Genomic DNA, 17,986 nt, shown 5'->3' on the forward strand with positions numbered 1-17,986 from the left:
TAAGGGGTCACCAGCACTTTGTATTAAAAGCATTACTCAGCAAAAGAGACCAATTTAAGTTTTGCAGACTCTATTGAGTAATTCCAATAACATATATTTGTATTTGACCTACACAATAACTTTCAACATATCAGTATTTGTGCAAACTTTCAATATAAATTGTATGAAAAATACAATATTAAAAATAAAATGTCAAATGATCCATTTATTTTAAAAGTTGTTAGCATGCTGTGTTAAAAATATTCACAAAGTTTAGCATGTCTTTGCAGGGGACTCTTACTATGGAAAAATACAAATAAATCCTCGATCGTGCTGCCAGCATAATATCCGGCTGCTATGAGAACGGTCATGGGTAAATGCCAACCAATCTCAGGGCGTGTGTGAGCCCATTTAAACTCTCACTCAAGACAACACTTGACCGTAGGCGGCTTCGGCATAGGCTACACACATAGGGTCCTGCATAGAGTGTAGAGGTGTAGCAATAACATGACAATGTATTGTGCGAGGAAACACGAGCTGGTATCGTTGTTGACATGAGGGCATGCCTGACTTGTCCCTAGATGAGATCTGTGCGACAAGGACCAACCGCGCACGGAACACTTCGTCATTGATTAATGCTAATTGTTAATTCTCTGAATGCGAATACAATCATATCCCCCATCATTATTAATGACAAGATGTCAAACAAAACATTTGGATGACTCGAACTGCGCATCGATAGGATTTCAAATAACAGGGATCTGGGCAGGTATGCGCAATTTTGATGTTCTCATTGGAATGCGCTCATTTTGGGTATAAACAAAAACATGTGATGCTGAGGCGCATCTGCACTACCGGCGAGAATAATTCGACTATTTGACTGTGTGCACTTTTGTTGTCATTGGATTGGTGATAACTCATCCAGCGGGATTCTGAGCCTGTGAAACCACTTACAGTTCGTCTTCGATTTGAGATGCTGGCGATTACCTGCGCTTTAATTTTAGCGCTCATGCAGAGCGGGACAGGTGAGTGGCCATCATCTTGATATTCATTTGATATGACGGGATGCAGCAATAGGCTATCAGCCAACTAGCCAGATTATAGGCTATATCTGGAATTCAAGATCACCATACATAGGCTATTTTAACTCTTATAAATAATATCCAAATAGGCCTATGGTATTTCCCCATTTTAGATTCGATTTTTCCCATAATATAGGCCTAATGCTTATGTCGGCGACGCCTGTATTCGGCGCTATTATGGTGACGACGCACTGGATAGTATTGTATCATAATACATTCCATTGTGGGATGAATTGGGTACACAGTGCCGTGCCACCAGTTGAAGGTTCCGTAATCTGGCTTGTTCTCTTTACAGTTATGAATGGCACATTTTATCGATAACTGAAAGCCTATCACCCAGGCCCGATCCTTGCTGATATGTTGCCCAAGGCGAAGCGCCCAAAAATACCAGAGCAGTTTTCCTTCACGCAGAAAAACAGCTGTCTGTCTAGAACTCACGTGCGCTGGAAACGGAGACCCCGGAATAGGCTACAATGTCGCAAGTTTGCTATAGCTACAGTTTCCGGCTTGACCCAGTTGATTGATTTGGTACAATGTTGCAATTCACTAGATAGTTAAAGTCAAGACAAATAGAAAGGAAGGCACAGGGGGGAAGTAGAGGAATAAATGCGATTGCAAGAACCTGCATTTTCATCAGGATATTTTCTGTTTTTATTTGTCGGCTTTCTATATTTTTATTTAGTTGACAATGGAAGTTATAGGTTTACTGAATTGGCCTAAGCTATCTCTGTGTTCCATGCGCTCATTTCTTTAGCCACCAATGGCCCACAGTTTATCAGTCCATATGGCAGAGAGCACTGTATCAATGCGTCTATATGTCCGAGGCTGGTGCTCTTGCATTCGTTTAATTTCAACTTGATAGATTTATCATTTGAATTCAGATTTGTATTAATAACCACGTGACAATGATTTTGAGAAACAAACTGTATTATTGAAATGCGCATATGAACATTCTAACTGGCACGCAGATCAGATCGGTAGAAATGGTAGGATCAATTGTAAGCTTCCCCAAACACGAAACTCAGTATGTTAGCTACACAGGTTTTCAGGCATGGCATTATCTTGTAAAATGCAGTTCATGTTTTCTTCTTAGCAATCAACAGTTCAGAAAATGACGAATAGGCCTAAACTTGAAATTGCTCATTCCCATGACAATTTAGCCCACTGCGCAAACTCTCTGACAGTAGTCTTGAGTAGCATAATTACATTCAATTGGCTATTGTCCATTTTACTTTGACCTGTCATGTTTTTAGAATATGGTGTGTTTGTTAATTCATATTCACATTGAAGCGCATTTTTATTTAAGAGTGCGCCATTTATGCTATTTGAACGAAAACACGATTATGTAAAAAGTGTCTCATGACATTGTCATAAATCTGGTCGCCCTGTAGTCTACAGAAAAGCCCAAAGAGACTATATACTCTTTCTATTGTATAGGCTACATGATTTATGTTCGATGACGTTGACAGAGCATTGGTGGAGCGCCACAGTGCTGCGTCTCCAACAGCACCATGGAGAGGCACGCTGGGCAAAGACAAGCTATATATTGTGCGCACCTGCGTTTGGCAAAGTGGGCTGATTATCATGGGGCGGCATCTGCGCTCACCTTAATAGCCCATATGCCACTGGGTGAGATGTTTTCATTGTTTTGGGGCAAAATTATGTGAGGTGTTATGTGATCAGAAAATGCAGCACTCATCAATCTGCTGTCACCTGATTTACTCTGATATTATTGGGTTAACGTGGACGACGCAGCCTCCTTTACTGCTGGCCACTGAGTGCATTGACACAGATCTCTTATTTTAAATTGATTCTGCATTAACTCTCTCCATCCACCCCATATTCAGCCTCGAGGTGTGTAGACCATGCCTGCAGTCCTCCCATGGGCAACCTGGCCAGTGGCAGGACCCTCACATCCCTCTCAGGCTGCTGTGGGAATGGGTCCCAACACTCCCCATGCCCAACTCCCCTCCACCCCTGTCCAGTTGACCTTCACCCACCTGCCCACATGGTGGATGATCCCTTCCAGCACCCAGCCACCTGGTGGGCCTCGGGCGTGGGCACTGACCAGGAGGAGGAGGTCCGTCTGGACCTGGAGACTCGTTTCTGTCTGACCCACGTGGTGCTGCTGTTCCACTCACCCAGGCCCGCTGCCATGGCCATGGAGCGCTCGCAGGACTTTGGTCGGACGTGGGAGACACTCAAGCTGTTTGCGCAGAACTGCAGTCTTGCGTTTGGTCTTCCTGATGACACCGGTCAGCCTGGCTCGCTTTGTACGTCCCGGTACTCCAGTGCCAAGCCGTGCAGCAGGGGAGAGGTAAGGCGACAGAATGTCTCATTTACTCTGTGGTGTAAGACACAATTTTAGAAGCACAGTAGACAAACAGTATACAGTAGACCCTTATCTTTCTCTAAAGGTAATATTCCGGATTCTGGGCCCTGGTGGATTAGTTGACCCCTACAGTCCAGAGAGCCTTTCCCAGCTGACCCTCACCAACCTCCGCCTCAGACTTCTCAAGGCCCAGACCTGCCCATTATCTGCCGCACCTTCCACCTCTTCTTCCTCCATTGGACTCTCCCACCCTCCTACGGACCTGAATCACCCCCTCCTCCATTCCCCCCAGCCCAGCTCAGAGCCCCCTGCCTCAGCTCCCTTTTCCATTTACACGTTCTTGGCTCGAGGTACCTGTCTCTGTCATGGCCATTCAGAACACTGTTTACACAGTGGCGGACAGGACAAACTGAAGGACATGGTGAGTGTGGCCTGCTCAGCCTGTGTGTGTGTGTTAAAAATGCTTCATTATCTAAGCTTGTCCTTTGTGTTAAATAGCCCTGTTTTATTGCAGGTGCCTGGCAGGTGTGTGTGCACTCACCACACAGCAGGAGAACACTGCGAGAGGTGTGCCCCTCTATACAATGACCGTCCCTGGAGGGCAGCCAACGGCAGCAGTGGGGAGCCACACCCGTGCCACAGTGAGTGCCCTACTAAGATGGGTCAATGGCCAGGCAGGGTTGGCAACTCAAATCAAGCTCATGTTGAGAGATCACAGAAATACTTCAACACTGTTCATATATCAGTTATTACTTTTCATTCAAACATGAATAAAATCTCCTGGAAAAGTTTTGCTTGCAGGGAGGTCAAAACTCCAAGCCAAACCGGGAGTGTTGGCAAACCCACCGTTGGGTGTCATCTCATAATCTATCCTTCCAGTTGACTAACCCCTCCGTCCTCTCTCCCGTCCCATCGTTGTCTCCCTGTGCTCCAGAGTGTGAGTGTTACGGCCACGCAACAAGCTGTCACTTCTCCCAGAGGGCGTGGCTGTCCTCAGGGGCCACCAGTGGGGGTGTCTGTGACGAATGCCGACACAACACAGCAGGGCGCAGGTGCCAGCGCTGTCGCCACGGTTACCACCGCCACCCAGCCATGCCCCTTGGCTCCTCCCACATCTGCACACGTAAGTCAGGACAACCTATGGACAAGTGAAAGTAATATAGAATAACATGTGAATGCTACATTTCATCTGTTGTACATTAATTGTTGTCCCACATGTCAGTGAATTCCAGTTATACATCATGTATAACAGTACTTGAAATTGCAGGCATGGGTGTATATTAAAACATCTGTCTCTAATGGTGTGGATTTGTCACAGTAGTATGTGTGGGTAGAGCGAGAAGAGACGAGGGAGAAATATGTGTGTGTGTGGTAAGTCTTTTTCTCTCTTTCACAGGTTGTTGGTGTGACCCACTGGGCTCATTACCAGCCAGCTCTGGGGAGGAGTGCCCATGGTGCCACCCCAGGAGTGGACAGTGCCACTGCAGACCTGGAGTGGGGGGAACAAGCTGTAGCCACTGTTTCCCTGGGTACTGGGGCTTTGGGGAAGGGGTGCAAACCCTGTGCTTGTCCCCAAAAATGTGACCCCGACACTGGGCTTTGCCTTGACAGGAAAGACATTTTTTTCTCTACTAAATCCAACATTTCTAATGTGGCTTTCTTTCCTATTACCAGTTTCATCTGACCTCCGTATTCTCGTTGTCATTTCAGCAGCTATGTAAATAACCAGGTTTTCAATGTCCCTATGGGGGGCAAGATTCCTGACATGGACCATGCCTTGACCAGTGAGGGTGAGGCAGTGTGGTCAAAGGAACTGGCAGTCTCTGCCATGCACTACACAGGTGAATGATGATGCACACTAGCATTAGAGTTATGCACCTCACTACTTAAAGCTTACCGTCACTGGTTTGAGTAAACATATTCATGTACTGCTGACACTGTCTGTCTATGGCTCCTTCCAGGGAAATGCAGCTGTAAGGAGAGAAAGTTGAGGAGTGTCTCGGATCTCTGTAAGACCAAACATGCCTATGGTAAAATATTTTCCAAGGCTCTCACATACTGTACATACAGTATCAACATTTTTCCCCTCACTCTGTAATGGCCTCTTGACCATTGGTCTAGTCAAGTGATATAAGCAGTGCATACAGTACATGGCATTAAATTCCGGTGAGGATTTATGCTACATTAGGCATACATTCCACAATCCTTTGATTTAGCTGGGTGTAACTGATGAATGTCTTCATGTGTGTCTGTGGCAGTGATCAAAGCCAGTGTGTTGTCTGCTCATGACAAGGGGAGCCACGCAGAGGTACAGGTCAAAGTTCGCAAGGTCCTGCGGTCAGGACAGGTGCCCCTCTCCCATGGCACACACAGTCTCTACCCCATATCCTGGACTATCCGGGGGTGCACCTGCCCCATCCTTAATCCAGGTAACCCAACTTATACATCACCAAACAGAACAGAGTAGTGTGCTACTATATTCAATATGTTCTAAATATTGTCCTTATTTTTTCCACAAGGTTGGGAGCTACTCTGTTCACTCTGATATAAGTTCTAATAAACAGGATTGAGGCTGAACCCTCTCCCTCTTCTTCCAGGAGTGGAGTACATGCTGGCGGGTCCAGAGGAGGCAGGAACGGGACGGCTGCTGGTCACCATGCAGAGTGTGGTGGTTCCCTGGACCTCCCAACTGGGGGCCCACATATCAGAGGGCCTAAGGCAGGGCTGCCCCTGAACACCCTCTCCAAACTCATAACAGAGCACCCTGAATGGAAATCACTGATTCACTAGATTATTCAGGAAAGGGACAAACTCAGTGGATAAGGCTTGACCAAGTGTCTTGACCAATAATTGATGGAAAATCGTGCCCATATAAGACTACAACCCTGCCATATGATGCAAAGAGGATGGACTGGATACTGGAATCTTTAGAGCCTTTCTTATGAAGATGATTTAACTTGAGGTCGTCCTACATAGACAGACAGACACCCCACTGGAATCTACTAGACACAACAAACCCTAGTATACCAGCTTTTCAGACTGTGTATAGCCAAAGCCATGCCTTTTTATGCCTACCAGGTTCTCAGTACAGTACAATGCTGCTTTTGACTGCTTTTAGTGTACTGTATTTTTTTCAGGTCCAGTTCCAATCATTTATTTTTCATGTGTAGTGTGCTAATGAAAAGTGCAACAAACACACACACTTATTTACATTTTGAGGCACATAAAGGCATCCACAGGAGAGTGCACTGCTTCCAGTCTGCAGCTTTCTTGGTGAAGGCTCCCCAGGTCAAGTCACTCCATCTTATTTTCTATTGTTCTCCTCCATGTCTCTTTTGGGCGTCCTGTCTTTCTCTTCAGCGTAGTGCAATCACAGGGTGCGCGTTCTGGTGGCAGTCTACACACGTCCTAATCACCGCCATCTATTCTGCAACAAATAGGGCCTACAGAGTACATAAAAAGATCAACCTGAGAAATGTAAGTGTTAGGAACATGCAGCTAATATCTTAATCTGAAAAGATACAAGGTTCAATGTATGTGGTGCAGTTTCACCGAAGAATGAACAAGACCCCAGAGGATGAATCACTTTCAAAGCATCATGGTCCAGTCGTATGTATGAATCTCTAGTTTCATTTGTGTTTGAACAGTATTTAAACATATGGGTAGAAATGTTTGAAAGAGGTAATAAGACATTGTTCTGTAATAACTTTAATCAGGACAGGTAAAAGAAAGTACCAGTGCATTAAAGGATTGAAATTACATGTTTCAAAAGCAGGTGAAGGAAGCACCTTCTATGTACTCAGTCTTTCTTCATAAGAACATGAGTTGTTGATAATAGTGGCCAGCACCAAACATATTTGGCCTTCCAGGACCTGTGGCACCTAACCAGAAGAGTCATATCTCAAAGGCTCAAATCCTGAGATTTAGACACACTATATCTCACATTTTCACATGAATCCTGTATTGATGTCATTGCATTACAAACAGGCTAAGGCTGTGTCTTTTTTTGACACCTTGTTTCAGTGTTTCAAGTTCCTTGCAGACAGGCCACAAGTGGCCCATGTGATTTATAGGATATTTATTTGTATCAAAATATGTTTTACCTGCAGTATGCAATGTTTTTATTTGTTGGCTTTATGTATGCTATTTTTAGTCTACATAGTTGGCAATGGCAATATACGTTACTTTTAGAATTTTGATGAACCATATGATAATGATTTTGAGATACTAAGACTTTATTATAAATGAAACTAAACTGTTCCACGACAATGAGACATTTAAAAATAATTGGTAGAAATGGTAAGATAAATTGACACTCCAAATTGAAAAGGTTGCCGACCCGTGGTGTAGCCTATTGCCGACAACTTCAGGAGCTAAGGTCATCAGCAAGGGGAGGAGGGTTGGGAACAGGTTTTAAGACAATCAGAAATACTTTCAGTTCCTCATATGGGCACATTTATAGGTCTACATTTGTGCGCAAACCAGGTAGCCTTGGCCTACTTATATGCATAATCTGGCATGCATCATTAATGAACATTGACAGGAGCGCTACAAACAAAAGACAATCCAAACATTGATAACTCCGTAAATGGAATGAAATAAACCTTAAACACGTTCATCACAAGCGTAGCTTAGGTTGTGCGGTCCGCAAATAACGTATCCACTCCGACAATGAGAAATGTAAAATACCTCAATAATATATTGAATGCATTAACAGAAATGACCTTCACCAAACAAATACTGTAGATTAGAACGGTAAATGTACTACTGGTGAGCCATCCCCGTGGCCTTCGCAATGGATTAGTCTCCTAAGGCGCTGACGGGGTTCTCGTGTGCCATAAAGAAATGTATTTTTGCGACTGCTCGACCAACAGCCTATCGACCAGTTGACTAAATGGGGTCAGCCCTAAAACACACATCTCAAATTAGGATTTAGCCCCAATCTTCCAAAGCCCTCCCTCTGATTATTAGTGTCATTGTCAATGACCAGTATATTTCCAACAGCTCTCTCTTTCAAGAGACTATTATGCAACCCATAACCAAATCCCAGTTGGCACGCAGTGTTTAATTATCTCCTTCGAGGAAATGATTGCATAGACAATGGACTTCCACTTTATTCAGGTATATGGGTTATGAAGGGTGGTCATTGGATGGAAAAATATATTAAGTAATAGTGAGGTAAAAATCAAAGAACAGATTGGTGGAAAAATATCATGCCAACAGCAACATTCAGGACTTTTGACAAAACTTAAAATGTCACATGATCTTTGAGCAGCAATTTAGTACACAAGAGTAATCGAGCTTTAATCCTATTTTTTACCATAATCTGTCAAACACAAACATGCAGTAGGGTTGGGCAGTATCCAGATTTCCATATCATACCATCCTTTTCTCATACCGGAATATTACGGTATTACAGGCTTCGTACACGTACGCAAAAACACAGCAAAAACAAACAAACATTGGGCGTCTAACAGAATGCTAACAAAATTAGCACAGGTAATAACGAATTTCAATGGGGGCTGACTAAATATGCTAACGGGCGCCAACGAAAATAAAGGAATTGCAAAAACAGGCAATCCAGCTCATAAAGTTATACATATATAGTTAGGAGCTACCAAATGTTATTTTTGGTGAGTTTGGACATTTACAAGTGAATGTGAACGTGAGACACTGCAAATTAACAAAGTTCTGATGCATGCTTGTCTGAAGGAAGAACAGTACTGGCTCTGAAGCAGCATATGTAGACTACACATTGTGCCTGTGTGGAGTCTGGAGTCGCTAGGGCAACTGGCCTGCCTGCTCTGAGAAGATGGGAGAACACGTCAGAAAGTTAACACGATATGATGCCTCCACTTTATTAATTCAGCAATTTACTTAGATTAACTAGCAAGTTAAATTTAGGGGTCACTTTAATTTAAATTTGAAAAAAATGTTACCTTTATTTAACTAGTCACGTCAGTTAAGAACAAATTTTTATTTACAATGACGGCCTACCCCGGCCCAATTGTGAGCCACCCTATGGGACTCCCAATCACGTCTGGATGTGATGCAGCCTGGACTTGAACCAGGGACTGCAGTGATGCCTCTTGTACTGAGATGCAGTGCCTTAGAACGCTGCACCACTTGGGAACCAATTTAATGCAGCATTTCTTTTTTTTTTTAAAGAAATATCTTGCAGCGTTTTGTAAACGCAGACGTAAAATGCTACTTAATGTAATTTCTGCTCTGCATCAGACTCATTTTGTGCTTCAATTGCACTTCTCCACTCGGATGAGAATTCACAAATGGGCATTATATCAGCAGACAGTGCTCTGACTGATGTGAAGCTACTTTTATTGGTGTAGCCAGCCTACTTTTTTCGGTAAAAGATTAACTCCAATATTAACTTTAAGCGAAACATTAGGAAATGTAGCTGGCTACATTCTTTCTATGATAAACAGGCACACAATGGCCATGCATTATTTTTGCAAAAAATACCTTGCTTTTTCATTGCAAGCTCATTTACTTGTGTGACTGCCAGCCAAATAGCGTTGCACTACTTTTGTCATCTGATTACAATGAAGCTTTTGTCTGCCTAATGTGTTGCACTAACGTATTTTTTTCTGAAGGAAAACTATAGTTGCACTTCCCTGATCACTTTATTAAAGCAAAAAAAACACGACTTTCAATATACACAGCTGTTCTCACCTCCTCCCGCTTTCTCCAGTTGTGATTTTTACAAACAAACAACCACATGATTGGCTCAACTGTTCTGGGGACCTATGTGAAATGAAGAACTACCGGTGAAATGAAGAACGCAACCTGCTTTATCTCCTAAAGTATTGCACAAGTTGACTGTGTGGGTATTTACTTAAAAATTAGCAACAAATATTAAAATGTATTGAAAAACATCAAATAAATAGTTTAAATGTTCAATGCTATTAACAGTATTGAAAAAAACATCTCAACTATTTCCAAATACCCTGGTATGAGGTATACCGCCCAAGCCTAACATTAAGTCATGTGATCACAAACTCGTCTGACCAGTAACATTGATAGTAGGTTACACACCTCCAGTGTAGAATTAACATAGAATGGCACAAATGATCTGATTTGAAGCTTGATAATAAGAAGCTAAATTGTTTTGGATGAGAAACCTTTAACTAAAGTCCCCTTCAGCGAACAAGTCCTCCTCTACAAACTCACCACTGTAGGAACATCAGTAGCTCAACAACCACTGGATAAAAAAGCATAAGAAAAAAGACGTGTATTTCTTTTGTATTGTCCTCCTCTTCTCACAGCATATTCCCTGTAGGAGACTTAACTCCTCTGCAGTTCTCGCCCCCTTTAAAAGTAATTCTCCCTCGTGATGAATGTTGAACCAAGAGAACAGGTCTGAGGCATCAGTTGACAAAGCTGATCTCCCCAGAGAGTGGTCTGTGCACGGCAGTGGATTCAGGGAGAGACCGGGGGATGGTGGAGAGTGGGTGATTTTAGCTGGCAGCCTGGCTGTCTGTGGGGGGTGTATTGTCGGATGACGGGGCAGACTCAGGTGTTGGGGAGGACAGGGTAGAGTCACTAGACGCCACTGGTGCTGAGGACGAGTCCTCTGCCAGCTCAGGGGAAGTAGAATCAACGGGGGCAGAGCCCTCAGCAGGCGCAGTGGCATCAGCCCCTCCCGCGGCAGTAGCATCTGCCCCTCCCACGGCAGTAGCATCTGCCCCTCCCTCGTTCTCGTCCTCCTGTGGGTAGAGCTCGGGGTACTTCTGCATACACTCCTGCATAGCGCGGAAGTTGTCGATACACTCTGAACCCTTCACCTCCTCATTGCTGTAGTGGAAGCAGGAGAAGGCCTCCTTGAACTGTGTGCCACAGGGCCCGCTAGCCATCCCTCCCAGGCATGGACAGTTCCAGTTGATCTCCCCACTAGGCAGAATCAGGCCTAGAGGAATAGGGATATAAGAGGAAAGGGCAGGAGGATACCTAGTTAGTTGCACAACTGAATGCATTCAACCAAAATGTGTCGTCCGCATTTAACCCAACCCCCCTTAATCGACGTCATCGGCGCCCAGCAAGCAATTGCTGTTGAGGGTTAACTGCCTTACTCAAGGGCAGAACGGCAAGTTTTTCCACCTTGCTGGCATGTACAGTGCATTTGGAAAGTATTCAGACCCCTTGACTTTTTCCACATTTTGCTACGTTACAGTTTTATTCTAAAATTGATTAAATAGACTTTTCCCCCTCATCAATCTACACACAATAGCCCATGATGATGAAAAAAAACAGGTTTTTAGACATTTTTGCAAACATATACAATGTTAAATAAATAAATATCACATTTACATAAGCATTCAGACCCTTTACTCAGTACTCTGTTGAAGCACCTTTTGGAAGCAATTGCAAATAAATTCATTAAAAATCCTACAATGTGATTTTCTGGATTTATTTTCTCCATTTTGTCTGTCATAGTTGAAGTGTACCTATGATGAACATTACAGGCCTCTCATCTTTTTAAGTGGGAGAACTTGCACAATTGGTGGCTGACTAAATACTTTTTTGCCCCACTGTACCACCCACCACTGCGACCTGTATGCTCTAATCGGCTGGCCCTCGCTTCATATTCGTCGCCAAACCCACTGGCTCCAGGTCATCTATTTTTTATTTTAATTTTTTTAAACCTTTATTTTACTAGGCAAGTCAGTTAAGAACAAATTCTTATTTTCAATGATGGCCTAGGAACAGTGGGTTTACTGCCTGTTCAGGGGAAGTCTTTGCTAGGTAAAGCTCCCCCTTATCTCAGCTCACTAGTCACGATAACAACACCCACCCGTAGCACTCGCTCCAGAAGATATATCTCACTGGTCATCCCCAAAGGCAACAGCTCCTTTGGCCGCCTTTCCTTCCAGTTCTCTGCTGACAATGACTGTAACAAATTGCAAAAATCGCTGAAGCTGGAGACTTATACTTCCCTCACTAACTTTAAACATCATATATCCGAGCAGCTAACCGATCGCTGCAGCTGTACATAGCCCATCTGTATATAGCCCATCCAATCTACCTACATCATCCCCATATTGTTTTTATGTATTTTCTACTCTTTTGCACACCAGTAATTCTACTTGCACATCATCATCTGCACATCTATCACTCCAGTGTTAATTTGCTAAATTGTAATTACTTGCTACTATGGCCTATTTATTGCCTTACCTCCTCACGCCATTTGCACACACTGTATATATACTTACTTTTTTTTCTATTGTGTTATTGACTGTACGCTTGTTTATTCCATGTGTAACTCTGTGTTGTTGTTGTTTCTCACACTGTTTTGCTTTATCTTGGCCAGTTGTAAATGAGAACTTGTTATCAACTAGCCTACCTGGTTAAATAAAAAAATAAAATTCAGAGACTTGTCCCAAAGATACTTCTGTGTTGTCTTGGCTGTATGCTTAGGGTTGTTGTCCTGTTGGAATGTGAACCTTCGCCCCAGTCTGAGGTCTTGAGTGCTTTGCAGCAGGTTTTCATCAAGGATCTCTATGTACTTTGCTCCGTTCATCTTTCTCTCAATCCTGAGACTCCCAGTCCCTGCCTCTGAAAAACATCCCCACAGCATTATGCTGCCACCATAACACCTCTCCCCTATTTGACCTAGATAGTTTGTGTCTGCATTGATATGTAGGCTACGTGTGCCTTTTTAAAAACATATGTAGTTCTGTCCTTGAGCTGCTGTTGTCGAATGATGTTCTGTATTATGCCATTCTGTATTTGTCATGACTTCTCCCGAAGTCGGTTCCTCTCCTTGTTCGGGGGGTGTTCGGCGGACGACCTCACCGGCCTTCTAGCCATCACCGATCCATTTTTTTATGTTCCATTTGTTTTGTCTTGTTTTCACTCACATGGTTTCAATTTCCTAATTACATGTTGTATATTTTCCCTCTGTTTCCCCCATGTCCTTGTCGGGAATTGTTTATTGTAAGTATGTGTGCTTTATGTGACTGGTGCGATACGGGTTTTGTGCCCATGTGTTTTGTTATTTTTGTATGCAGGTAGTTATGTACATTAAACGTCTCCGGCTATTTACCAAGTTCTACTCTCCTGCGTTTGACTTCCCTGCCACCAGTTACGCACCCCTGACAGTATTATGTTTTATGTTTTGAGTGGACCCCAGGAAGAGTAGCTACTGCTTTTGCAATAGCTAAAGGGGATCCTAATAAAATACCACCATGCTTAATTTTAGGGATGGTTTTGGCCAGCTGATGAGGGGTGCATGGTTTCCTCCAGATGTGACACTTGGCATTCAGGCCAAAGAGTTCAATCTTGGTTCCATCAGACCAGAGAATCTTCTTTCTCATGGTCTGAGAGTCTGGCCACTCTACCATAAAGGCCTGATTGGTGGAGTGATGCAGATATGGTTGTCCTTCTGGAAGGTACTCCCATCTCCACAGTCAAACTCTGTCAGAGTGACCATTGGGTTCTTGGTCACCTCCCTGACCAAGGCCCTTCTCCCCCGATTGCTGTTTGGCCAGGCAGCCAGCTCTAGGAAGAGTCTAGGTGGTTCTAAACTTCACCATTTAAGAATGATGGGTTCTGTGTGAGGACTGTGTTCTTGGGGACCTTCAACGTTGTAGACATTTTTTGGTACCCTTCCTCAGATCTGTGCCTAGATACAATCCTGTCTCGGAACTCTACAGACAATTGCTTCGACCTCATGGCTAGGCTTTAGCTCTGACATGCATTGTCAACTGTGGGACCTTATATACAACAGGTGTGTGCCTTTCCAAATCATGTGCAATCAACTGAATTTCCACAGGTGGACTCCAATCAAGCTGTAGAAACATCTCAAGGATGATCAATGGAAACAGGATACCCCTGAGCTCAATTTCAGGGTCTGAATACTTATGTAAATAAGGTATTTCTGTTTTAAATTTGTAATATCTCTCTCTATACACACACACACACACACACACACACACACACACACACACACACACACACACACACACACACACACACACACACACACACACACACACAGTGCCTTCGGAAAGTATTCAGACCCCTTGACTTTTTCCACATTTTGTTATGTTACAGCCTTATTCTAAAGTGGATGAACAAAAAAAATATCCTCAGTTATCTACACACAATACCCCATAATGACAAAGTGAAAACTGTTGTTTTTTAAACATTTTTGTCAATGTATTAAAAATAAAGAACAGAAATACCTTATTTCTGTTCATGAGTATTTTTATTTATTGAATCCATTTTAGATTAAGGCTGTAACATAACAAAATGTGGAAAAAGTCAAGGGGGTCTAAATACTTTCCGAATGCACTTAATTGACATGGTTGTAACTTCAGAATTCACCTCTTTGGTATCTTTGTAATGACTACACTACTATTGAGTGTTTCATAATCCTTCTACATCCCTGACATGAATTCACAGCCCACTTACCCTGGTCTTCGTAGGGGTCATTGGGGTCATCTGCAATGAGCTCAGCGTTGCTAGGTGCTTCATGGTCTTCCTTGGTAACGAAGATGATGCGATCTTTACCTGGCAAGGCGAAAACACAGGTGAGACGATGGCATGAAAAGATGCGATATCTAAGGAAACAATGGGCACCCTGCTATGACCATGACATGTTAATTGCACTTCCCCTTCCCTGTCTCCAGGCTGGTTTTATTAAAGCAAAGTGGGAGACCAATTATACAAATTCATGGTTAATATGGTCTGACTGACCCAATAAACACACAAATGCATTTATCTATTGGATCAAGGCAAGTGGTTGGCTATTAATATGTTGGCCATAATAGCTGCTAAGTTTACAATTCGACAACAGCTGTTTTTCACCAGAGTTCTGTAAACAGAACGCTGAATCAATGCCCACTAACTATGTTTAACCAGCAGGGTCCAGATATAAAAACAACTGAACTGTCACCTGACATGACATGCGCTTCGATTGCCAGAAGATACCGACCCTACTTGTTATACTTGTTTACACTGAGCTGCACTGAAGTCGGAAAGCAAATCATGGTTACATTCGGACACCGTAGAGACGGCGCGAGACGTAGGTCGGATGTAGGGATGGGATATGCCACTGTATTCAAATTTTACCTTTATCCACACTGCTCCACCGAGAAGATTTAAATACTGCTATTTTCTCTGAAAATCCCTTTCATCCTCACGCTAGCTAGCAGTAGCTACAGCTGCCATTATGGAATGGCATGATACGTTAAACAACAAAGGAGCTGATTGGCTGACAAAGCCATCCCAAAATGGCTGCGGTGGCTACAGCTAGCATGAGAATGAAAAGGGCAGTTTTCAGAAAAAAAAACTAGCAGTATTTCAATCTTCTTGACGGAACAGTGTGGATTTGGATAAAGGTACAAATTGGAGTACAGTGGCATATATCATCCCTGCATTGAGGTAAGTTTAACTATGTAGCATGCTGTGCACATCTGTCTAAGTGTAAGGTACCCATAGCAGTATGGATATGTGCAAAACTGCTATAAAAGGCCTTTTCACACTGCATTGTTCTTAGCCCCGGGCTATCATAGCCACAGGCTAGACTGGCCCTGGCCTAGTTTAGCCTGTGTTCACACAAGCATTTGTTAACCCTAGGCTAAGCTTTAGCCCTGGGCTAAGGAATCACACTGATATTCCACAGCCCAGGGCTAACGGACAAACAACATGTGACCATTGTTATAAGCAATACGGCATTTATTAACACATTATTTCATCTTGCGTCTAGCCTAGCATTTGATTTCCAACAGTGATGGTTTGTATAAACGTCGCCATCTGCCTGTCTGACCTCAAACAATGTTTCACTTTTGAAATTCTTTCTCACCCCTGTACAGAGAATGGTGTGCATGAACGAGGCATCAACTTTTCTGATCTAGTAGGAATCATTCAACAATATTATTATCATGGATATATCCATTTAAAAGTAAATGGAAAATCTATGAAAACAGAAATGAAGTGTTTGCTGCCGTTCCATTTGTAGTGTTTGTAGCTTTAGTTTGATACGTGAGAAGACATTAGCCATAATAACCATGTTTGTTAGGCATAGCAATCAATGTTTTGGCATGGATTTGGTTTTTGTCCTCAAATATGATTAAATAGTATGAATAGACTTGTCAAAATAACAGTGCAGCTTTATTGATTGGACTGGGCATTCTCGTAGTTGTTCCTGACCCAGATTCACACTGGAAAACTCCAAAAAGTGCTCCGGAGCAGAGCCAGCTAGTCCTGCGCTAAGGTTGGTGCTAGCCCACTTTAGAATGTGCAAGTGTGAAAACTCACTTAGCCCCAGGCTAAAATCGCTCTTAGCCCTAGCCTAAGGTACAGTGTGAACACACCTTAACATGCTGACCAGACCTTCAAATGCATGTTGATTTTGTCCACACATACCAGATGCAATCATGACACGCAAGTTGAAATATCAAAACGAACTCTGAACCACCATATTAATTTTTGGGACAGGTCAAAAAGCATTAAACATTGATGTCAATTTAGCTAGCTAGCTTGCTGTTGCAACTAATTTGTCCTGGGATATTAACAGTGTCCTTTACTCGAAAATTAATCCACAGATAAAAGGGTAAACGTTTGTTTCAAGTAATCTCTCCTCCTTCAGGCTTCTTCTTCTGACTTAATCAGGTGGTCGGCAACCAACTGTAACGTGCATTAACACCACCACCCACGTGGGTATATGCTCCTAAAAATCAATGAGGAGATGGGAGAGGCGGGACTTTCAGCACATCACAAAAATAACCAAGTTATATAAATGCTACGCAGAATATCGTGAGCAGTGTGGGTGTAATGATTTAATACCATGTACGTGAACATTTATTTTGCTCGCGCAACGCGAACAGTGTGGTCAGCATGTAAGTGTATCTTTTATTTGAAGGATTGGTTCTTGCTGAAGAAAGATAAAGGGCCATACGTTTCGAAAGCCATATGGCAAGCCATGATTGACGTTTATAGATGTTTAAACACAGCGTCGTGGATGTAGTTCACACACACAAGAGTAGTCGTGGGCAAAGCGAATGGCTGAATGCCACCTCGAGTCAGAACTAAATGGAACCATGATCGCGTTGACCTTAGTGTAAACAAGCGTAACCGCAGGGTCGGTATCTTCCGGTAAGCGCTTTGACAGCTCTGCCTGAAGTTATCTGGCTAGCGTGGAAGTTAACGTGTTCGTCTCGTACGAATAGCCTTCCTTTACAAATCAGATTAATCCTGAGAATTTGATTGCCCCATTTATAGACCTCTTCAAACCCTATAACTGATTGGAACTAAGCTACATGAAATTACTGCACAAATCAAGCTGGAACAAGCACCGCAAGTTAACTAGATACCTAACGTTCCATGCAAGCCCCTTCAATGACATTCATTGGACAAGCGAAATGAATGAAAATCTAAGGTGCACTATTACCCTCTTGCTTACAGTACGACATGACGGACGGTGGTGATATCCGTTGGTCCTCTACTTAGATCAGAAGCAACGACGGCTTTTGTACAATTAGCTGCAGTGAACATAGCCATGTAAGTAATAACCGCCCGGCTTCCGTTTCCTTTGACCTCTCTTTCTGGACGCAGTCTCATGACGTCATCCGGG

The 17,986-nt window shown here is 43.1% G+C and overlaps 1 protein-coding gene and 1 pseudogene across 2 annotated transcripts; one reads left to right on the forward strand and one right to left on the reverse strand.

Moving 5' to 3' along the window:
- The first annotated feature begins 807 nt into the window (after positions 1 to 807).
- Positions 808 to 7,385, forward strand: LOC135542106 (netrin-4-like; annotated as a pseudogene).
- A 1,104-nt stretch (positions 7,386 to 8,489) lies between these two features.
- On the reverse strand, positions 8,490 to 17,951 carry LOC135542105 (mitochondrial intermembrane space import and assembly protein 40-like). 2 transcript variants are annotated; one of them, XM_064968763.1, is made up of 3 exons: positions 17,816 to 17,951; positions 14,824 to 14,922; positions 8,490 to 11,317 (listed from the first exon to the last, which is right to left on the reverse strand). In XM_064968763.1, exons 1-3 carry the CDS (start codon positions 17,823 to 17,825, stop codon positions 10,869 to 10,871), a joined length of 558 nt encoding a protein of 185 aa, XP_064824835.1. In that variant the 5' UTR covers positions 17,826 to 17,951; the 3' UTR covers positions 8,490 to 10,868. The 2 variants fall into 2 exon arrangements, with proteins under 2 accessions (XP_064824835.1, XP_064824834.1); XM_064968762.1 differs by having other exon boundaries at positions 17,804 to 17,951.
- Positions 17,952 to 17,986: the final 35 nt, after the last annotated feature.

The sequence above is a fragment of the Oncorhynchus masou genome, chromosome 6 (assembly GCF_036934945.1).
Source record: "Oncorhynchus masou masou isolate Uvic2021 chromosome 6, UVic_Omas_1.1, whole genome shotgun sequence".
Lineage (NCBI taxonomy): Eukaryota > Metazoa > Chordata > Actinopteri > Salmoniformes > Salmonidae > Oncorhynchus > Oncorhynchus masou.

Excerpts from the sequence above, each read along its gene's own strand:
- LOC135542105 (XM_064968762.1), bottom strand. The coding sequence starts at position 17,825 with ATGTCGTACTGTAAGCAAGAGG. Across the intron at positions 14,923-17,803 it reads GTCGTACTGTAAGCAAGAGG|GTAAAGATCGCATCATCTTC; the intron begins GTAATAGTGCAC and ends TCGCCTTGCCAG. Across the intron at positions 11,318-14,823 it reads TGACCCCTACGAAGACCAGG|GCCTGATTCTGCCTAGTGGG; the intron begins GTAAGTGGGCTG and ends CTATTCCTCTAG.